This window comes from Ixodes scapularis, unplaced genomic scaffold (assembly GCF_016920785.2).
Source record: "Ixodes scapularis isolate PalLabHiFi unplaced genomic scaffold, ASM1692078v2 PGA_scaffold3__209_contigs__length_174095766, whole genome shotgun sequence".
NCBI classification, from domain to species: Eukaryota; Metazoa; Arthropoda; class Arachnida; order Ixodida; family Ixodidae; genus Ixodes; species Ixodes scapularis.
Window position 1 is genome coordinate 37,401,306 of NW_024609868.1, and position 23,628 is coordinate 37,424,933.

Here is a 23,628-nt window from a genome sequence, read left to right on the forward strand (position 1 = left end):
CTGTGGTGGTTGCTTGGTCGGTGGGTCCTTGTCGTTGCAGCTTTTTCAGGTATCCGTGATTCTAGCGTTTATCTCCGCCGCGGCGTTCAGTTTCAATTACTTTTTTTTTTTTTTTGTTTCGTTGGGACGCGCACAGAGAGCACATAGAAATGCACGTTGGTCGTTGCGACGACGTAAGCGAGCGATGTAGCCGGCAATGTAAATTTGATCATAAAAAGTGCGTAAAGCTTTGTAGCTGTCGTAGGCGTGGTCGTAGGATCTCATTGTGCAAAAAACTTGCGATAATTTCGCTTCGTGAATACGTCACTTTTCTTAGGTTTTGCTGTAAGATCGTTTTGTGAATAAGCTCTGTTACCTGTTGCGGACGACGAAGACAAGATAGACGTGTCGTAGAAATACGACTCTAGGCAGAATCGCTTCTCGGCCATCATGGCCTGGGGATGTAGCGGCGCGGCGGCATCTTCGTCCTTATTAATGTCATCTACCCATTGCTCTCGTCGCGTTGGTCGGCGACCATTTCACTCGAAGCCGCTCCGCCGGCTCCGCAATATACTACTACAGCCCTCGGGTACTTCGACTATGCGATGGATGAATGGATAGATCTGGCTAAACCCTGTGAATCGGGCGGTGGCTTGCGCCACCTAGCCAACATTATAAATCTAATTATATGTTTTGAACTCCAAGATTAAATCTCACCCCTGCCTCGATTTTAGCCACCAGTCTGATAACCTCCGCTTGGTTATTTCTACCCGTGTAAAGTCTATTTTTCCTTCACTGTCTTTAAAACCCAATGCTTTGATTAAATCCGCCCGGTCACTGTTAACTGTTGGGTGAAGCCCTTTACAGAAAAGTATTAAGTGTTCAGCCGTTTCCTCCTGCTCCCCACACACACTACATAAAGTGTCCATCTCCTGGTACTTAACCCGGTACGTCTTAGTCCGCAATACTCCTGTCCTGGCCTCAAACAACAAAGAGCTTCCCCTAGAATTATCGTAGATATTTTCTTTGCAAATTTCCTGTTTGAACATTCTGTACGCCTCCAGTGCTGGTTTTGTCTGCATACCCGTTTCCCACAGACCCTTCTCTGTTTCTTTTATCCTTTTCTTAACCCGTAATTCCTGGTTGGCGCCCCCACTGCCGCCCAAATATTTGCTTGATAATTTTCTAGTTCGCTTTCTCCATTTGGTATCTACATTCCTCATGTACAAATAACTGAAAACTTTCCTAGCCCACTGCTCTTCCTCCATTTCCCTCAAACGCTCCTCAAATTCTATCTTGCTGCTAGCTTCCCTGCCCTCGAATGACGTCCATCCCATGTCGCCTTGTACCCCCTGATTCGGCGTATTTCCATGAGCTCCCAAAGCAAGCCTACCTACGCCCCGCTGTTTAATTTCTAACTTTGCTTGAATATCTGGTCTCATGCACAGGACCGCATTGCCGAAGGTCAGGCCGGGAACCATGACCCCTTTCCAAATCCCCCTCACCACTTCATACCTACTGTAATTCCACAGAGCCCTATGTTTCATGACGGCTGCATTCCTGCTACCTTTCATCGCTACTTGTTTTTCATGCTCCGTTAGATACTCAACACCATTATTTATCCATACCCCAAGATACCTGTACTTATCCACTACCTCCAACATGACCTCTTGTATCCTATGCTCGCCACCATCTTTATCATTAAAAATCATCACTGCCGATTTTTCTTGACTAAATTTAAGACCTAGTTTATCTCCCTCTGTACCACAGATATCCATTAATTTCTGCAAATCTTCTTTGTTGTTAGCCATTAGCACTATATCATCTGCATACATCAGCCCCGGTAGTGATTGTTTAATCCATTCACCTTGCTTGATGAAAGAAAGGTTGAAGCCAAACCCGCTCCGCTCTAGTTTGTTCTCCAATCCCTGTAAGTATAACATGAACAACAAAGGCGACAAAGGGCAGCCTTGCCTAAGCCCCCGCTCTATCTCTATACACTCCGTGCGGGAACTATAGGGGGCGCTTTGAAAAACGCGCGCAGCGCCGCTAGCGGAAAAGCTGGCGTTCGACTGTGAGGCGCGTTCAGCCGTCTGCGGAGCCTTTTCGGATGCCAAGCTGCGGCGGCGGAAGCGCGCACGGACGAAACTTTTGCTTTTTGAACCGATAAGTTGAACGTGACGTTGCATGAGTGCTGGGGCAGAAGGGCATTTAGCTGTTCTCCACTTCTTATATATTGAGTTTGAGTCGTTATTAGGGGTAATTTCTCTAGTTGCGGCCGAAGAAGGAGTTGGAGCAATTTTCCGAAAAACAAGACAGCCGCCACCTTAATTGCTCTGAGTGGGAAATTTATTTCGCTCGTCGCTGTAAACCTAGGACTGCTGGAACGATGATATTTGGAGGCGAGTGAGATGTTAGTTTGTGCACGAAGAGTGGTGTGAAAGTTGGGTTTCTAACGAATAAAGAAACAAAGCTGTACGGGATATAAAATATTGGACCCAAAATGTTGTGTTATAGCGGGCTGTGCAAAGTGCAGATTTGGGCACACAGGTGCTTGGACTTGACAGTAACATGACACAACACTTAATATACAAAAAAAAAAGGTGGCATAGGGAAACCAGGTGAAATTTTGGTTTGGGCGGCGTAACTCAATGGGAACCGGTTTTGACCATGAAAAGGTTGTCAAGAGAATGCCACTGGTCGGGGGAGGTGGAGACTTTACAGGTAGGAAGGGACTAGTGGGCGGGGACTGTACTTCCAATCGAAACAACTTTACGAAAGGTGGTTCCAAAGCCGACAAAGTTGTCGGCCAAAACACGGTTTGGCCGCCAAGGGCTCTTGCGGTCAGCTGTCGTGTATTAACCTGTTGCGTGAGGTGCTGATTTGCGGCGCACAGGTACTTTGACATGACCGTCACTTGGCACAACACTTATTATAACAAAAAGAGTTGGCATAGCGAAACAAGGTGGAAATTTAGTTTGGGCGGCGTAACTAAATGGGAACTGGCTTTGACAGTCATCGTGGGAGATGCACACTTTACAGGTAAGAAGAGACCAGTGGACGGTACTTCCAGTTCGAACCACTTTGCGATAGGTGGCTTTAAAGCCGAGAAAAAAAAATTGTTGTCTACAGAACTCGGGGTGTCAGCGTTTCCACATCCAAAAGGACGCTGATCAAGAAAGAAAGCACACCACATAAACTTCCATACTCAAACGTCGATTCTCCAGTGATTCCGAGTTTCATTGTTGTTTTCTTTAGATTTATATTTGTCACTTTTTTTACCGTTCGAATCTTTCTTCATGAAGTACAGATTGCGTGCCATACTTGTCCGGAAATATCATCGACACCTACGGTGGGGATGAAACTTCTTTGGAGGGCATTCCTCCAACGAAATAGGCACTGCATACCCGCGAGTGTGGGATGGCATTTCAGTTCGTCCCATCGGCGCTGACACATGTGGGCGTTACTGGTACGAAAACAAACGCAGAGCGCAAAGCGGCAGTGTAGAATATGTCAGCCGTGCCGACACAGTAGCAGACATGATCGGGAGACCAAATTTCTCGCGTCGTACTCCACCGTTGTCGCTGTCCCACAAAACATCGGCGAGGTGAAAAACTGTGAAACTTTGTCTCCACGAGATACGACGACGCATAAATATTGGAGCACTTAATGACGCAGCACAGGCAGCACTTCATGCTGTGAACCCAGCGCAACCGCACCACTCCGACTTCAATGCGTACCAACGTACGCGGCGTGGTTTCGGTTTCGTTTTCTCTGGGGTTCTCACTGCCTACCTTCGGTACCGGCCACGCGGCGGCGCGCCAGTCGCGTCGCACGGAGTGTATAGGCTCCGATACATTTGTTTCCCATTTTATAAGCACCTTGTTGCTATTATATATATCTTTTAAAAGATTAGTTACTCCAGCTTCTACCCCTAATGTACCCAGTATGCCCCACAAATTCTCTTGAATTACACTGTCGTAGGCTCCTTTGATATCCAGAAACGCTAGCCATAGGGGCCTTTGTTCCTTTTCTGCTATTTCGATACACTGCGTTAAAGAGAACAGATTGTCCTCTAACCTCCTTTGCTTCCGGAACCCATTCTGCAGCTCCCCCAGCACCCCCTCGCTCTCCACCCATGCCTGCAGTCTATCCTTTATAATCTGCATCACCACCCTGTAAATCACTGACGTCACCGTTATAGGACGATAGTTGTTTATGTCCGCTTTGTCCCCCTTTCGTTTATATATCATGCTCATCCTGCTTAGTCTCCATTCATCGGGGGCTTTCCCATCCGTTACCATTTTATTCACTGCCTCTCTTAATGCTTGCTTAGATTTTGGGCCCAAGTTCTTGATTAACATAATGGGAATACCGTCAGGGCCTGTCGAGGTGCTACTAGGAACTCTTTTCTCTGCCCTTTCCCATTCTCTTTGTCCGAACGAATCCATAGCACTTACCGGTCTGTTCTCCTGCGATAAAGCATGTGCCTCATTCCTTCGGTCTTTAAATTTTTCCGCCATCATTGTCCCTATATGCTGCATTGCCTTATCCCCTTCCAGTCGAGTACCTTGAGCTGTAACACGCTGACGCCACCAAGTGGCAAGACTCGTAACTACGGTACGCTTGGCCCTCCGAGGCATGATGACGTCAAGACCGCGCCGGATCTCCCGGATGCATCGCACTCTTCGACGGCTGATTTTGAAGCGCTCGCCAAAATCCAGGCATTTAGAGCGAAAAATACAGCCATCCGCTTGAAATATGACTGTGCGATTATCAATTACAGGTTAATCTGATTCCATTTGACTTATCTCTAGGTGTTTCCTGTATATTTTAAGTTTCGATTCAGTATCCCTTTAAGGAATGCCGGTCGCGACCTAGAAACACATACAATTCGTTACAACACTCCTTTATAGTTAAAGCAAGTAGGCAGGCGAGCTGGTTAAGGAGAGACATAGGAACCCAGGAGTGAAAGAACAGAAAAAGGATGGTCAGACACGAAACTCCGAAACTTGGTCCGCTTCGTGTCTGTCCGTCCTTTTTTTTTTTTTTTTTTGTTCCCTCGCTTCAGGTTTACTATGTCAGTCCTTTATACACCCTAATAAAAAGTAATGGGAACTTGTACGCACCTGGCGATGCGATGCATCAGGTATCGTAGAAAGAACCCTCTTGTCTGGACAGCCTTCTGATCGCGCAGTGTCTTGATCGTCACGTATGTCATCATGAAGCCGCTACGAGACAAGGTAGAAAAGAGATGGGGGATGTACACTGTATCTCAAAATGCAGAGTAGGTCCCAACCCGGCACTGTGCCAACGATAATATCAAATGGTCGTGTCCTCTTTTCTTGTCACGCGAGTCAATGTGCACGATGAATATTTGATGAGCTTAAATAGGCAAAATGTAAAAAACTAATAGGAAGTGTCCTGTTGCTTTCTTTTTAGCATGTTCCGCGTGGGCAATTAAAACATTGAATCATCGTTTATTTTTTCATCATGAGCGATGGGGGGTTCCGATGAAAAAGGCTGCTTTTATGTAGCTTGACGAGTCCTCGGCGCCCCAACAAGGCAAACAACAACACTTGACTAAAAAGAAATAACAATAATAATGATAATATTAATATTTCAGTTATACATACGATGTACGCTTTTATACCATGTGAGTTTTGTTTCGAGAGGTGACATCAATTTCTAGGGATGCGAGAAGATGTAGTAGGTTGAGGCAATGCGTGTTTAACTCTGACGTCTAAAGTTGGTTAATGATTGGGGAATATGCCATGAATGTATTTCCTCATCCACCCGTAGAAACATGTAAGCTGGCCACTCTAGTCGCACATAGTGCAGGAATATGAGGATGTGTATCCTGTCATTGTATACTTTGTTTCATCCTACGATGGACTAAAGGCCAAAGGCACGGGCCGCCAGGTCCAGTCACGTTCCACGCCACACTATGACATGCCTAGCATTAGGGGTGGACGAATAATGCTCCAAACCCAAAAACGCCGCATCATTTCTATAGTTTCGACACTGCAAACAGCCTCTTTTCTGCAATGTAAAATTGTTGAGTCACTCAGTGCTATTTTGATTCGAACCACTGTCCGCCCATCCCCATTAGTGATCCGAGGCGCGAGCACTGATACGTGAATCAAAGAGCAATATGCAATTTTTAAGTGGCTTCTGATTGGATCTGTCGGTCCGTAGCTTTTGCCTTTAGTCCATCGTAGGGTGAGACGCAGTATAGTAATGCTTCTACGTTTTTAGACTGGTTGTCATTTAGAAAGGGAACATCTCGCTTCAGACATAGAAAGTGAAAATATAACAAGCACAATACGCGTTCGTCGATAGGTCTAGCAGTATGTGATTTCTTCGGAGCAATCAAGTCACTTGTAATACATATTCCCATGTGTATATTCATGTTCCTGCGCGTCACTTGCGCGCATTGATAAATGCTTGTAATGGATACTCCAGGTGTGTCACTATTGGTTTATCTTTTTACCCGGGCTGCTAATGCACCAAGATTAGTCGTGTCGTTCTGTAATGGCTAAAACAAAATCGCGTAAGATTAAATTGCGAGGAACAAAACGACTCACAATAGACAGATAATGGTGTCAGCAGCAGGAGTAAAGTTGATCATAAACTGTATTGTCAGATCCTTCATTTTGTCCTTGAGCAGTAGCAAGTTCTCTGCGGAAACGAGAACATTTGAGGAGACTTGAAATCAGAACGGTGATATTTTAAAATAGGTTCCGTGAACGCGTAAGAGTATCTGATTACAGCAAGATATATATTAAGAGCTGCAGCATCAAGGTGGCCATCATTTTGCTTGTGACTTTGTTTGTGTTTTTACCTTTGTTAAATCAATGGTGATACTTAATATCTATAAAGTGGTTAGGAGCGTGCGGTGGGAAGTGCCAGAGTCTTTATCACAAGATGCTTAGTTTATTGAAGGCTAAGTATTTGGTAAGACATTGACTGCTATACCATAGTACATACTATTCGCCCTTTACACCGACGTCGTTGGCACCTCGTATATTATTTTCGAACTACTCCCAGAGGCCGCCATGACTGGCGCTTCAACACAACGAACTTGTATTTTTTTTTTCGCTCTGCCAGGCCGGTATGTTGATTTCAACTTTTTTGTTTGTTTGTTTTTTATTACAAAGGTGGTCAGACCTATTGTATGTATAAAGATTCGAACTGTACCATCAGCAAAACAGTTAGCACGTACTATTTTATTTTTCTAACGATAGAAAGTGGCTTTTGGGCTGGGAGGGGGACGCTAGGAATGCGAGAGTTTATAAGCTAAGCTATTTTTACTCAGCAAACTGTTCAAGTATGCGTGAAACTTCACTTTATCTACAAAGCAAAAACAATTTCTTTTTTTTACATATTTTGGATTATCCGGAGTATCCCGACCTTATTTATCTGATATCTGGTACCGATCCGCATAGCTGCAATAAGATATTCATCGCCTGCTCTTCCACTCATAAAGATGGGAGACGAAAAGGCTCCGCTTTGGTTGGAGTGCCTGAATGTCTATCTCAGTGGTGTCTGAAGGCACCCCAGATCTGGTTGAACAACAGCGCTCTCAATAGCCGCTGTTAAAGGCGGGTGTGGATTTAGGCACAGGTGAGGGCTTACTGGTAAGCATCATAGAGTGAAGTAAAAGGATGTTTCCAAATATGAGCCAGATGACGCTGAGTGCTCGGAGACCGTGAACACATCTCAGTTCTTCCGTGTTGCGGCTGCTGGCGAAGCTGAATAGATGCCGAACGCTGCTGATGACGGAGAAGCATCGCAGAAAGTCGCCGGGTGTGGTCTTCCTGTCGTCTGAAACAGTAGCAGGCAAACCGTTCGCGACTGGCGAAACCCCAAACAAACATGGCTAGTCTTCACCGCTGGTTTTTGTCTTGGTGATCCTTACATTTAATCTTTCTTCCATAAAGTTTCTTGAGAACTAAGTGGTGTTGAAATTCAAGCTCAGCTTGATCAAGTTCCAAGACAAAGAGGAGAGCACTTTAGGTAACATATTGGGGCTTACAAGTAGTATGTTATATAAATTACGTGTTTTTTTTTTCTAGCACGGACATTATGGCTTTTGTAACGTTCTGCGGGCAACGTGTTTCTATTACATTTTGACAGAGTGACATGTAACTGTATTTAACTACTCTTTTTAGGAAAGTGTACAACGCCGAACTTGTCCTTCCGACAACTCGTGCCGTGCTGTGTTACAAATAAGACGCTCGAAAAAGGTGAATAACGACAGAAATTCGGAAAGTTGGACAGTACTAGGTGAAACAGATAAAGCTGCGCTCAAACTATCCGATGCACGGCGTACGTGGAACTGTTTACTCTCGAGGTTGCATACAAATCTAGTTTAATCTTACGCGCGATCGATAAAGAAAATCGGGGGACGCGCTTCATAGTCGTAATTTGCAAGCCCGATAACTGTCAAACTTAATTAGATTTGTTGAGATTTCATTGATTTATTTTGTATTTTCTAGTCTCACGTAGCAGACAGCAGTTATTTAAAAGTAGAAAAAAAACTAGGAAAATGCTAATTTAATTTTGAGATTCGGTAAATAAGTAACGTGCGTAAACGCTAAGTTATATTTTTATCGTGTAACGAGTAACAGTAGCAAGCTACGCTTCATAGTAACGCGCACGTGTCTAGGCGCGGTGAGTTCCGCTTTGAAACCTGAGTTCGCTTACTGGGGACTCGTGGCGGCGCCATTTGAAGGTTGTCGAAGAGAGACACCAGCGTTCCAAAGAACACCAGGGTCAAGATGATGCCCAAGACGATCCTAAAAAAAGAGATGCAGCAGTTACGGGCATGCACGACAAAAAATGTCGTACGCAGAATACGTACACGACGGTCGCGTGGTTTGTGCCGCCATAGTTAATGTGCTCACGCGTTTGTGCAACTATGGGTCACGTGACCGCCTGACGTAGATCACGTGACGCGTCCACGAGGCGTCGGCAATGCGCAGAAACCATATTTGCATGAAGTGGAGCATCTGCGCATGCGCCCTGATAATAGCAGCGCCACCTCAGCAGTGTGACGTCAGGGTCACGTGTTGGTGTACACACTAGGGCAATGAGGATGCGCAATCGGAAAAGACAAACCGGTGATTATAGCGCAACTTCTAATAAACCCGCATGAGGATGTATACTTACTTTCGTAAGCACACCGGGATGCATGCTGCCAAACAATGCACTGGGAACACCCATCATGACCTTAATATACCGATCTCACCAAGCGTTCGGCGCATGCGTGAAGCCGCCATAACTTTAGTTCATTGGAGCCTGGCGGCAGTGCCCGAGACGGCTCGTGCTTCCTCGTGCTCGGCATGCGCAGAGCTCCAACGAGGTTGTCGCACGTGCGGAAAGACTAAAGTTCCCTTGATGCATTGCAGCAGCGGTGGCGTAGCCAAACTGGCTGGTGAGATCGGTCTATTTCATTATTTTAGCCAACGAGAAGGTCGCGCGGCATGTCGCGCGTCAATGACCATGCAGCCTCGGCGACAAAAGGGTGTCCACCCGTTTCGTCCAGTTATAGACCGGAAGGCAATTGGAGTGGGACGTCGATCGCCCCCCTTCTCATTGGTCGAGCAGACTGAAGAAGAGATACCTTCCCGTGCATACCGCGTGTTCTCGCGCTCGTGCATGAAGTGACGCTTTACACACGCGCCATATTACAGCCGCCATGGCTGACCTTCTCTTGTCTTCCCGGAATGCCCGAGCAACTGAAGCGGGCGTTGACGAACCCCCACAAAGGTCCCTTCGGGAGAAGACGCAGTAGAGTCTAAAATGCCAATAACCTGTCCTGTTCTAGTAATGGTTAAGTAAATTAAACGAAAGAAGAGGAACAATCACTGAAGATCAGTTATGGCGGCGCCCAGGCACCAGCTGCTGCAAAGCGTCTATATCCTACACTGGCAGTTGCCCGATCTCCTCTGCACGTTGGCGCGTGCCGGCAGCGAGTTGGCAGGGGCTAGCAAACGATCACGGCGGAGCTGAGCACAAACAAAGGGGGAAAGGCTTGGTGCCGAGAGATTCTTACTGGTGGAACAGTCCGCGCCACACGAAATACAAGGAACGGTTCGGCGCCGACGGTTTAGTGGCCTTTGTTAATGGCCTTTGTGACTAAGTTTCTGGGTCAAAGACAACACACGTATTTTTTGTCGACGGACACATGTTATTGATGTTTACGCAAGTCGTTGTCCATCCGTGTAGCCTGACTAGAGTTTGCTAAAACAGGAGAGTGCCTTGAACAATGCCCTGATTTTTTTTAGACGCTTTGAAACTGTGTGCGTGCAAAATAAATGTGATGTAGCTGCCCTCGATTCGTGCGCAGGAATTGTCACAGCGCGTTCTTGAGTGTCGAGCTTTCCCGCAAGACCAACGAAAAACAACACGGTTTTGAGCGATCTCACTAATTTGACGCAGGTTTGTTGAATGCATAGAAAATGGCGAATAAGCAGCGGCAAAAATCGTTTTCTGCGCACATCCTGCGTCTGCCAGAAAAGTAGGCTTTTCCTCTCCCAAGAATGCAAGAGACCCCTTCTTTTTGATCACTTAATGAAACAGCGTCAAGTATCACCATGGTTTAGGATGATAATTTCTTATTGTCGGCCGGCTCGTGCACGAAAGCCAGGCAGAGTAAAGTTATATTTTGATCGATAAGCATGTCAAATAGGTTATGGAATGTTATTTGATTTAAAACTCCTGAGGGAAGGAGGGAAATCTCAAGCATCTTCAGATCAAAAGTGAGCGGGGTATTGACAGGCGAAATTTAATCCCGTCCTGATGGCTATCTTCCTCAGTTTCAACGACAAGTATATGCGACCTTAGAGTTTGAAGCGGAAAGCTCAGCGGACTTTCAGATGTGTAGATTAGTTGACGGGGGCTTTCTGGACACATAGAAGAAATCGTTATTTGACAGTTCGAGCTCACGTGCACACCACGGCACTGGCCCAGAATATTGAACGGATATGTTTTCGTTAAGCAGCATGGCGTCGCCTCCAGACACATGGAAGAAGTTTCCGGAAGGCATCGAACGGATCGCCCCGAATTTTACGGGAACAGTAATCTGCGGGGATAAGCCCGACCCGTTAGGAAGGAGGGGCAGGGAGGGGGGGGGGGGGGGGGGGAATGAAGAGTTGAAACGAAGTTAATGCCGTCTGGAAGAACCAGACGTCGACTGCAGCCAAGGCAAGCACTGTGACTGCAGCACTTCAAACTTGCAATTTCCTGGTTGTGTTGCTCTCAATTAGTGACATTTTTGCTCTCACACAATTATTGAGCCGGCTTTTCCGAAAAGAGACCCTGGATCTGCAAACTGCAGCCGGACTCTTGCACGGCTCTCTATCTCAGCTGAAGGCTAAAAGAGAGATATGTATCCAAATCTGCGAATGTTACTGCAGATTCTTGCTTCAATGCCAGTCAGCGTCGCCTCGGCGGAGAGCGCATCTTTAATGCTCCGTCGCTTGATGACGTGGTTGCAGTCCAAGATGATCGAGGAGTGTCTTACGGGACTAGCTCTCGTAAACATCCATCGGGATATTCATGTTGACACGTGCAGTGTGATAGACCGCTTAGCAAGGGCAAGGAGGAGTAGGACCGACTGCCTTCTCTGAAGGGTGCATAACGGCTTTAGAAAAGTCACGCTTTGTCACTCACAATCCGCAAGAACTAGAAGCTAGCATAGATTATCACACTTGTGGTATAGGAGATAGACCCTCTGCTTAAAATTTTCACTTTTTTTTAACTGGCAAAGATTGAAACAGATGGCCTTTTGACACTATAAATACCGCATTTTCACAATCATTTAATCTGTCGTTTTGTTCACTGTTCAGATAAACTTGAAGTTCCTTGTGATCAATCATCGATGTTTCAGAATCTTGTCTTTGTGTTCGGCTGCACGTACTCTGCTACACTTTCAATTTATTGATTTTGTTTGGTTTCAAGTGTACATATTGTAAAACTTTTTGGTGTCTGCGTATACACTATGTGGTTTTGTGCCATTAGCTTACAACTCTGAATTGCTTTTCTAGCGTATAGATTTGTAGTGGTAAGAGAGTCATTTGACTGCACGTGGTCTTTTCAACCGTTGATATTTCGTTTTTCAGAGGTTTGGTTTTGCATAATTTTGATTCGTTTGCTGACATGCTGTTTTCTCATAGTCTGTGTGGATCCCGAAGTGGGAATAAGTTTTCTTTTTAAAATACGCTTGATTACTTTAATAATTGTTAATTTGTTTAGTATGTCTCGTTAAAGAACCTTCTATTGTACTTTTTGTTTCATGTATAAAAATTCGTCTTGTGACACTTTGGAAGGGAAAGTAGTAGCATTTGTGAATACAAAAATTAATGCGATGTTGCACAATTGCTTATGGCAGAAGTACTTAGCGCAACGCTATATAGCGAGCCAAGGTTTAAGTTGAACATTACTAAACTGCAAACATAAGAACAAAGAAAATTCGAGGACACCTAAGGGCGTTTTCAGATAAGATCGAACAACGATGTCCAATGACCATTTTTAATCTTCATGAAACAAAAAAAATATTTTGCTGGCTCCATGTCCAGAAGAATAAAACCAACCATTGTTTTCGAAATAAAAAAAAAAAGTCTTTGCGAAAAAAAAAAATCATAAGTCACGTGCGCGTTTTGCGTATCGCACGATGTTGACATTTAGGGCGACTTCCCCAAAAAACTGTTTTGGCTGCGGGTTTAAAAATATTTACTGGCAAATTAGGCATAGGAAAGATTGACAAAAAGTATTAATCATCGAATATCAGGGTCGTTATTTTGAGGAAAAAGAAATCGCAAACACGGCACATTGCAAGATAACGCTCTGGATTAAAGATTTTTTCCTCCGTATCTGTAAAAGCTAAAGTCTTCAAACGTTGGCAGTGTATTGCCCTATATATAGTTCATCTTTCTATAAAATATTGGTGTCCTGGTTAGCAGGAGAAATTTACAAGAATTGCTCAAACAGGGGCATTTAACTAAATATGCATTATTTTTAATATCATTTAAAAAAAGGCCATCTTAAATATTCTTTACAGTCTCTGAATTTAACATTTATAATGTGTACTAACAGAGTCTGTAAACATAATGCAATATTTGTGTGGCTTTGAAGTTTTAAAGCGAGAAATATAGCCAAATTAACGCTAACGCGGTTGCCATAAATGGGGCGTGCACATACCCGTTTTTCACAATTCCATTATTATTAAAAAACGTAAAAATGCTACGGGGTGGCCAGGAAAAGACGAATTGACAGCACAGAAGTGGACGGTAGTTTTGAAGGGAAAATTCCTAATACATTTTCGTAAAACCGACCCAAAAATGCCCATTTGCCGGAGCGATCGAGGTGTGCCACCCTGTAACTTGCTTCGCGGTGATTGTTTCAACAGCCGGCGTATAGCGTCTCCGTCTACCCGACGTAAAGATAGCAACCGGAGCGACTTTGCAAACAGATCAGCCTACAACCTTGGCGGTAACATGATATAGGAGGTGGGGTGCGGCAGAACCCGAACCAGCGCCGCCTGTGTACCGGAGAGAGTTTCTCTGTGGGGTGGCGTTCCTTGAAACTACGACGCGCGCCAGCCAATGGGGGCCTATTTATCAAAGCATTGCTACAGACGACAGGCTTCGCTCCATTGGGACAGAGGAGTTTAGGTGCCAATTGGCGCGGCTTCAGAAGGTGATAACGCCGGTTCGCTTCATGGGACAGTTAATGCTTTCGCATTAAAAATAATTTAATAAATAACGAGATGTCATTTTTTTAAATATATCCCCCTTCCCCCCCCCCCCCCCCCCCCCCGCGCCTGATGTATACAGTGTATGTAACGCGTCCCCACCAAACTTTTTTTATTGCAAAGTTTCGGGTTTTCAAGACGTAAAATCGTCACCAGCTCGACTGCACGCTCTCTGGTATTTCTAAAACATCCGTGCGCTAGCACTCATATTTTAGTACATCCTATATTTAAGAGGCCGTCATCCGATGCACCAGATTCAATGGCGCATGGTGGGTGATAAGAAATGGAGAAAGTGTTCGTTGAAATAAGGAAGTAAGTTTAAAACAGCGGTGAAATTTGAAGTTAAATTAAAGTTTAAAAAAATGCGGGAGATTAATTGGAAAGTTCTTACACGGCCGCCAGGAACGGTGGATCCCAACGCATCGTCTCCACTTGGTCCTTCGTTTTGCACGATGTGACGTTTGCCGAGAAGTCAACGTTCGTGAAACCCTTCAAAATTGGCCGGACTGTAAGCAAAGAGGAACTCTAAGAAACTGCTGCAGTTAAAAATATCAAACCAGTATTCTCAAAAATGCTTCTGCGACTGCTTTCCTGCGTCAACCAAATGCCAAAAAAGCTAAAAAAAAAAAAAAAAAAAAAAAAAAAACAACAACAACAAGGAAACAAAGACGGACATTGAACATGATGCTTTATTTCCTCATTGTCTTTGAGGAGATCGCGTTTTTGGGTAATATATTTAATTTTCTTCATTTCTTTCTTTATTCGCCTCGACGTTTGTTGGGCGCGCTTGCAAAGCATAGCAATTTTTTCAAATCATCATTTGCGAAAGGGCGTACAGATTTTTGCAGCGAAGTTTTTTTTTGTTTTTAATTTGAGGTTTTGGCATGCCCATGGGGGGTTGCAGTCACCTAAATTCCACACTACGGTAACAAAAAAAAAAACTGAGATATGTGATGTGAAGTCTGCACACTGGTCTCTGAGTGTACGCTGGACAGTGATCCACTAAAGCCGAGTCACAATGATATCATTCCAAAAACAGTCAGCCAGACATCAGTCACCGCAATATTCGAGATTTGAATGCGGCGTGCCAAGTTTCTCCTTGAACTCGTTGCCATGCGGCATTCGAAGCGCAGATCTCGTGCTGACTTGCTTTCGAATCTGTTTGCAGACTGTCTTTTGTGTGATGGGTATACGCAGTGCGACCCCGGCCTTACGGCGCACTTCGGTCACCGACAACCTAACAAACAGGGGGTGTAGCAAGTCCCGTCTTGAGCATGTTATTAGCGCTACGTAGCCAATAAATAGAGTCCCGTGTTTTCAAAAAAAAAAAAAAATGCGATAAAAACTATATATAAAAAAAAAAAACATGGCCGGTAAAATGTTCGCTAATGCGGAGAGCAAGGCGTCTGCTTCTTGTGTAGGAGTGGCGGTGACGTCAGAACGACGTTGAGCTCTGATTGGCTTTGATTGAAAAGAGAGTGGGTAGACCTCAATGGCTAGATACCTTGAGGCCTACCCACTGTTCTGTTTCAGTCAGCCAATATGAACTCGGTGTTCTGACATCATCGCAGCGCCTGCGCAAGAAGCAGACGAAGTCGCGGAGCGCAAGTTCGTCTGCGCATCAGGATTTATTCGAACAACTTCAAATTTGGAAATCACTTCGGCGAAATGAAAATCACAAATAAAAGAAATACGGTGTTTTACAAATAAATGTTTGTTAGAGCACGCGTGGTCACCGGTTCTCAGTAGAGATGCAGGCCACTTCCGTTGCCTTTGAAATCCTGGACTATAGACCTTTGTCCGGAAGTGCTCTTTTTAGCCTCGACCGCAAGGAGCAAAAGCGAACAATAATCTCGAACCCAGACGCTCACGGGGAGGGGGGGCTGCGTCGGCTTGCGCCGCCGGTTCCCGTTGAGGGCTTCTTCGCTGGTGTGCCGACTGCCGTTTCGCCGGCATCGGTCTTGTTTACCGCGGTATGTGAGTATAGTGCCCGTAATGTGAGAGCCGTGTGTCCATACGCCACTTTGCCGTTGTTGGTTTTCATCTAGCCGAGCCAGAAAACATCTCGCGACGAGTTGACCGCGCCGCGAGTGACGAAGAAGAAGCAAACATGGCGACGGTTTGTGCGATTGCTTTGGTGGCTCCGGTGTTGAGTGTCTTCAACGTCCTCGTGAGAAGGTTCCCCTGCCCTTCGAAGTTATTGCAAGCACCATGAAAGATGTGGAATCATCGTCTCAACTACAAATAAGCAGGCTTTCACGAGCAACAACGATGCCGAGCAGGCGCTCGGCACATTTGTGTCAGGCTCACGCAGCCAGCGGCACAGTTGTGTTGGTTGTGTCGTCAGATGTTCAACAACGCCGAGGTATTTTCATTTATCATTTGGAATGGCTTCAAGAGTGGGAAATTAATCTATTTCGCGGATTGTTAACGCCGAGGCGAGTGCCCTCCGTTGCAGTGCCGTCGTCGCGCAAAGTGCAGAGAAAACCGGGTGGCGATGGCGGCGGTGCTCTTTGATCTTGCGCCGTCGAGTTCATGAAGTCCGGAGTAAACGTACGTGCGTGCGTCTGCTGGATCGGTATTTTGGACTTCCTCAAAACTCTTTCTCACGCGCATTTTCCTTGTGAAGCTTAGTAGCTCATTACACCTCATCGTCGACTGCGCCCATTTGACTACGACTGACGAGCCTGCGTGATGTGAATTTCACTGCCTAAGATCCTTGGTGTGCTGTAACAAGGGCTAATAAAATATCACAGCGAACTTCTGAACAAACGAGTCGAAGTTTCGTCTGGTATCATAACTGATCGCCTGTCACAATATTAATCAGTAGCGTTCCTAGACTCCGCCCCCACAGGCACCGTGCTTCGTTGCCCGATAGTAAGTGTCTCCTGGTACCTCGTAGAATTCCAGCTGCCACTTCAAGTAAGTACCATCCTTTAGAAGTGGCAATTAATAGTTTCGAACCCAGACGCTCGCAGTGTGTGTTTGTGTGTGCGTGTGTGTGTGTGTGTGTGGGGGGGGGGGGGGGACAGACGGACGGACGGACGCGTGCTAACATACTCGGAGCCCTCGTTTACTCCGCTTCGCAGCGGCAGACAAGGCGCCACATTACAAAAGAAAGCTAATCCGAGCTGTCTATGTAAATAGATCTATTCGCTAGTCATTCGATGAAACGTCGTCGTCTCGCTTTCATTCGATGAAACGTCGTCGTCTCGCTTTCATTCGCTAAAACTGCGTTCCATCAAGTGAACGCCTCGCACTTATTTCGGCTTGGCAGAGCCGCGCTGCCGCAGAAAGGCAAGCAGATCGCGAAAATCGGTCTCAAACGTGCCACGAATGTAATGTCGTATACAAGAAGCCAACAATCAAGCATTTGAAAGCTACAAGAAAGCAGTAGCGAAATATTTACTACGCAATGAACCCGGACTGAAACGCGGATGTCAAGGGTCAGCAGACACCGAGAACATCTAAGACAAGAAAGGTTTTCCCTTATTTTCCTTGATCGAGATGGGTTCTCGAATGTTCACGACATCTTGCCTGTTGAAGAACGGGCCGCGGAGGCTTCTGGTGAAGACATCTTTCACGATGTGTCGGTGCATTCGGACAGCCTGCCGCATCCAGCTACCCAAAGCAACGCCGCCGACGCAGCCCCCCCTCCCTGCCTGCCAGTTCTTTCCGCGTGGTGGCGCGAGCGTAGATAAACATGGCGGCGCCCCGGAATTGGCGCGGACACTGGTCTATACTGACAAAAGGTGGTTTACCGTCTCTCTCGTCAAGATTCGTTCAGTGCAATGAGTCATGTGAATCATGGTACTCCTGGGTCGCGATAAAAGCCATTTTTTAGGTTTCCAGTTTGGGCAATGCTATTCGAGCTTCTTAGAAGTTGTGTTTTTTTGTTTTGTTTTGTTTTTAATAAGGGAAAGCTATGAATTTTTAGGTTTTTACGGAGGGGGAAGGCAGCTGAAGCTTCCATTTTTTCCCCAGAGACTACGTCCAGGAGTTTATAGTAATATCAAAGTGTCAATTGTTATGAAGCCAACAGTTCTTTACAGTATTTGTCGTGGGATAGTTAATTAGTATTGGTTAGTATTGCAACGGCCAGGGCGCCAATGCCATATGTAGCTGCAGAAATATCATTCGATACAGGTGCATTTTAATGACGCTAAAGCCCGAGAGCGTAAGGAGCTCGTTGCACAAAAAATCCGACGTCGATGGCGTGCGCTAAGATCCAGGATAGGTCAACAGGGTCATGACGTCACATCACAGCCACATTACCTTGCGCGGGAATTTCAGGCAACCCCCAATGCTCACGTGAAACGTGACGTCACGAGTGGAATTGAAAGTGATTAGAAAACATGTGAATTACATGTCGCCGCATGTCTCAAATGATTTCACTTTATGAAGTAATTCATTTGCTTCAAAGAAAATTTTCAAGACTCTTAAGCGGGATTTGAACCCACAACCCTCCGGTTGCGAGCCAGACACGCTACCGCACGGCACTTTTGTCTTCTTTATTATAGGCCACACAAGGCACGCCTGAGAACGAGTAGGTGTTTTAAGGGTTACATGGTTCGCTATCGCGTTCCACTCTTAAATGCAAATCTTTATCGCCATCCTAGTTTTTTTCTTTTATTAAAAACAAAATTAGGGACACAATAAAATGAAACTCTGAGTTTGAGAAAATTAGGAATCTAACACAAATAAACTCCGATAATCCCTGAGCATTCAGCGAAAACTAAACTCCGAAAAACACAGTTCGAAGTTCACGAGAAATGAACTCCAAAAACACGGAAAAGACGAAAAAAGGAAGCCGAAGAATTAACCACGAAGCTAGAAGCGTGAAGATAAAAGCCTCGCTTTGCGGTTTTTGAGATTTCAGTGACATTTATTCTCATTGGCATTTTTTTAATCTGTTCAGCCAATGAGAATTTCGATTGGTATCATGCTTCAATGCTTTTAGTGGCAAAAGGAATCGATGCCATTTTGCCGCTGAGGCTAATGATTAATAAGAAGGGCGCGATACCGCTCCTTCGCTTTTATTGGCTAGACTTATTAAAGAAAGATCGACTATTGGGCGTACCGAGTGTGTCTAGGAGGCAACATGTAAGCTGGAGCTAATGGATGTATAAATTGAAGTAAAGATGGACAAATAAAGAAGTATTAATTGTATACTTACTGAAGGTGAAAATGGACTGCACATCTTGCCTGGTACAAGTCGATGGCATGCAAAGTCCGAAATATCCGGGGAAGTCTTCGACGACCTTCTCTATTTCTCCTAAGAGATAGCTCTGAAGTAAGAAATAAACACAAAAATAAGAAACAAGGCTTGGCTAATTGACGATGCAGTCTCTGTAGCAAAAAAAAAAGATATATATATTGAAATTGTTAACCTGCACACTGAGACTGCATGGCCATTGTGGCATAATGCAAACCGTTTTTTTTTTTTCTCATTGGATGACCTAAAAAAAAAAATCAATCGGTGAAGCATACAGGGTCAGTGTCTTCTAGGAGTATACCAACATGAGCACTTGCTTATTGTAATACACTCAAATACACAAACAGCACGTTTGCTCACTCGCAATGTCAATCAGGAGGGCACGCACCCTCCCCTCTTTTCCCCTTCCCAGTGGCGAAGCGAACAGTGGCGAGAGATGTGGGCGCCTTTCTTTTGCTTTTTTCAACAGTTGGCGCGTAATTCTTTTTCTCTTTCCGATTCTTCTTTAATTTTTAGACTGACATTTTTAGGGGGATATGCCCCTTTTTAAAGATTACATAGAGATCAGTGAATAGAGTTGCGAGTGTTTTCAGGGACAGTTTGCTTGCCGACATTTCTGAAAATGTAGGACATGCCAGACATTTCTTGCACGCTTCTACAAAGAAACGTGCAATTTGTTTTACGGTCCTATTTGATTTTTAGCGTGAAACATTATACACGTGAAAACGTCAACTCCGTCGTTCTCGCCGGTGGGACTCACGTCGTCACCGAGCATTCCGTCGACCATCCTGAGCAAGGTCTGTGAAGCGTTCGAGGACTTGGTTGCTTCGAGAATGTTTTTCAGGTCAATTCTGTACCGGACTTGACAGTAGTGACCCTGCACGTGATCGACGCGCCACACGCTCTGGTTTCGGTCGCGGCCCGTGATGTTCAACCGCGCCCAGGCTTTCAGGCATTCGGACTGCGAGCCGATGCTGTTGAAGCCGCCTTCGAGGATCCCAGGTTCGGGCTTCGCCATCGCGTCGATTACTGAAAAAAAGACAGTGCGAAATTATTTCGAATTTTGTTTGGCGAATAGATTGAACACAAAAGTAAGCGCAGCAATTTTTATCTCATTTAATAGCGTATATCAAGGTTATTAAAAAAAAAAAAAAAGTCTCCTCGGTCTCAATTCTCAGTCGTTACTGAAACAGCCTTGTTGCCATTTGTGGTGCTTTACACACAAGCGCATGCCATTGTAAATCGTTGTTCGAGTTACTGTACACCCGTGAGCGATATGAAGGTGAACAGCCCTCTTCTTGTTTTTGACGCTCCTGCAAGTTTTAGGACAAGCTCTGTTCTAGAAGAGGGCTAGAACGCAAAGTTTAGGCCCCCAAGCCACGTACCATTTGAGACGCTGAGAGTTAATATAGCTTTAGGGAGCCGTAAAACGGGCGGCGGAGAAAAGCTCACCGGAGAAAAGCTCACCGGAGATAAGCTCACCGGAGAAAAGCTCACCGGAGAAAAGCTCACCGCAAAACCGGCAGATGCGGAGAAAAGCTCACCGACCTGTCAGCAGATGCGCAGAAAAGCTCACCGATTTTTTTTTAACTTAGCGGATTTTGCGTAAAACGTGGCAATTTAACACAATTAGAATTCGTCACTTCATTGAAAATAAGTCTCCTTTTAGGTTGTAATATTCTTGAAGTTCATTGGGCATATTTGCTAATTCCTCAAAAATTAGTAATCACCCATTTTGTATATTAATGAAGCCGCAAGGGGGTCTAAAATCAGAACATCGTACACCTGTAAAAAACGACAATTTATTGACAGCTGACAGTGCGCCGTCGGTAGCTCTGTCAGATAAAAACGCTTTCTCTTTGCGAGCTAATATGAATAGCGGTGTGGTGAACGGTTTCAGCTGCGAATATTGTGTACTGCCTAATAGATAAGTACGTGTTCATTGATATAATCAGTGTACGCTACGTTGTTTTCTTTCTGTTAATTGCATTAAGAAAACTTTAGTTGCGAAAACAGCCTCGTCGTGTCGTGTTTGTTGTTTTCACTCCATCGTCGTCATTTGAGCGGTTTTCATCATGTATAACGTTAACCAACTCGCCCTATTCGCTACCTCACAGAAAACGACTTCTTACATAGGTGACGAGTAACAGCGGTGCCAGTGTGCAGCTCTGAGGGTCATGGCTGGCTCATCGTAGAAGGGCACTATCACACAAAGGCAACGTGTGGAAACACCAGCACGAACGGCTATAAAACGTGCATATTCGTGAAAGAAGGAAGCCTCAATATCCTACTGACTGTTTTATACTGTTTTCAAAAGTTAACAAAAGCTTCAAAGAGAATTTCAGGCATGGCGTTGTTGCGCATGCCCTTTCGGATATTCGGCATTTACAGTTTTGATTTTTAGGTTTTAGGCAGACATTATTAAGTCTTCAAACTTTTTCCTGTTCTTCAAGTTCATAAAGTTGTCAGTTAGGCTTTTGTTGCCCTAGAGCGTGAGCCACAGAAAACACTCGCCCGCAATTATTATTTTGGGAGCAGAATACCCAATAAGCTTAACAAATATTACAAAAAATGTCTTTTTTTTACAAAGCTGACGAATTTTAATAATAATAAATTGATATATGTTATGCATGATTCAACATAATAATAGAAGAAAAAAAATCTGTGAGCTTTTCTCCGCATACGCTCAATGACCGGTGAGCTTTTCTCCGCATCCGCCGGTTTTGCGGTGAGCTTTAATCCGGTGTGCTTATGTTTGGTGAGCTTTTCTCCGGTGAGCTTTTCTCCGGTGAGCTTTCCTCCGGGATTCCCGTAAAACAGGCAAGAAACCAGGTAAGGTGTTCACCTTCATATTGCCGGCGGTACGTATGGATCAGCTCGTTGTTTATTGGTAAGGTACTGCACTTCCGTCCTTTTTTTTAAAAAAAAAATTGGGGATGCTTGTTTTATTTGCGTTCATTTTTTTCACGGATTCGGTGTTTTCCGGTGCAAATTATTGATGCCGGGCGAAAGATCGGTGGTTATCCGGGCACACCTGTAGAAAATAGGACACAGGCTCAAGATTCTCCAATCTTCAAGCAACATGCGCGTGGCGCGAATATTTAGAAAACGTGCCAGTACCGACAAGGAAAAAAAAAACCAGCCTCGTCGACAGTTCATTACAGGCCGTATTTCCGCTAAAAACAAAATAAAGCTCTAGATCAATGTCTTATTCGTAAAACTTGCGGGTTCTTCTTTTATATGTATATATATAGGGTAACTTGATTTGGCGTTTTCTCTTTCGTTTTTTTCCTTCGATTTTAATTAAAATAATTTGGGGGTTAATTTTCCAAGTTTATTGGTATTCATTGAAAACACGGAACCCTAATCATAACTTATAAGTAGGGGTCTATTGCTTTAAAATAAATCCGGTAAAATAAAAAAATAAAAAAACGCCGGTAAACTTTTCCCAAATTCAAATTTATGCGAAAAACTAAAAACTTCGATGTTACAAGGACGAAAAAGAAAAAAAAAAAAAAATCCGGAACCTACAAATAACTTGGTCAGATCAAGGGGTCAGTGGTCCTAAGGAAAAGCCTCTCCAGTTGTTGTTTTTTTTTCTTTTTTTTTCTTCAAATCTTGTACTATTTTTAGCAGGGGATCAACGTTTATCTCGTCAAGTTTTGTTCAAGGCAACGCGTCATTCGAATTTTGGGTCATGGCAAAAGTAACAGTTCTAATTTTTAGCACGAACTTCTTAGGGAAAGGTGTGTTTGTGTTTTTGTGACAATGATATCTAGGATCATAGGAAGGAGGGGGGCAGCTAAAGGTTCTCTCTCACCACTCCAGCGACGCCACCTCTCTCAGCCGCCGGGAGAAGCGTTGGGATCGGATGGGGAAAAAACGAGCTTTCCAGAGACGACGTCAAAGATTTCAGTGATTTTAAAGTGTTGACGTTTATTAAAGCAATTGTTGTTTGCATGTTTCACTTTGGGAAAGATAAGATAATATTAACAATGGCAAGTACGCGAATGCCCAATTCAGCTGAAGAAATATTATTCGATACAGGTTAGTTCAATCGAATTTAGGGCAGGTGTGTGCCCAAATAATATTTGTTTTTAAATTGAATTTAAAAAAATTGGGCACTCAACAAAATTAAGTTTTAAATCTTGGAGAATCGGGAATCATTCATAAATAAACTCCAATAAACTTCGAATTCTGGGCAAGCAATAAACTTCGGAAAACACCCTCCGAATTTTACGAGGAATAAACTCAGAAAAAGACGCAATCCTTCTTAAGCGCGAGACACATGCGTGTCAAAACTGTCCGATCCGACGTGCGAATGAGGGTTTTCGTCGCACCCGGCACCGGCACGCGCCCAACTTGCAGATAAATATTCGCCGCACTGCTATCCGATTTTTGGAGGGCCACAGGCAATGGCAGCACGGATGGCGCGAAGGTCATATTGTCACGTGACTTTCGGGCCGATCGGGAGAGGAGGTGCTACGTGGCCCGGGTACAGTGGCCTTTATCCCGGGGAAGCGGATGTGGTGGTGCGCGGTGCGTCGCGCGAGTCGTCGATGTGACGGAGACGGACGCCATCGAGATTTCCCGCGCGCACAAAACAAGCTGCCGATTTAGCCTGCTGGGACCAATTGAGACCGTCGAAACCCGACGGTCTTGATCGCTACGGGCC

The 23,628-nt window shown here is 44.8% G+C and overlaps 1 protein-coding gene across 1 annotated transcript in view; it reads right to left on the minus strand.

The window, feature by feature from the left end:
* The window catches only part of LOC121045828 (nose resistant to fluoxetine protein 6), a 40,926-nt gene that overhangs the window by 15,419 nt on the left and 1,879 nt on the right, over positions 1–23,628 (minus strand). The window contains exons 2-9 of the mRNA XM_040499161.2: positions 19,714–19,982; positions 18,915–19,026; positions 14,130–14,244; positions 8,675–8,780; positions 8,082–8,084; positions 7,618–7,795; positions 6,567–6,660; positions 5,109–5,210 (exon numbers count right to left, since the gene is read on the minus strand). Of these exons, the coding sequence (XP_040355095.2) occupies positions 5,109–5,210; positions 6,567–6,660; positions 7,618–7,795; positions 8,082–8,084; positions 8,675–8,780; positions 14,130–14,244; positions 18,915–19,026; positions 19,714–19,982 (979 nt within the window). The remainder of the gene's footprint in view (positions 1–5,108; positions 5,211–6,566; positions 6,661–7,617; positions 7,796–8,081; positions 8,085–8,674; positions 8,781–14,129; positions 14,245–18,914; positions 19,027–19,713; positions 19,983–23,628) is intronic.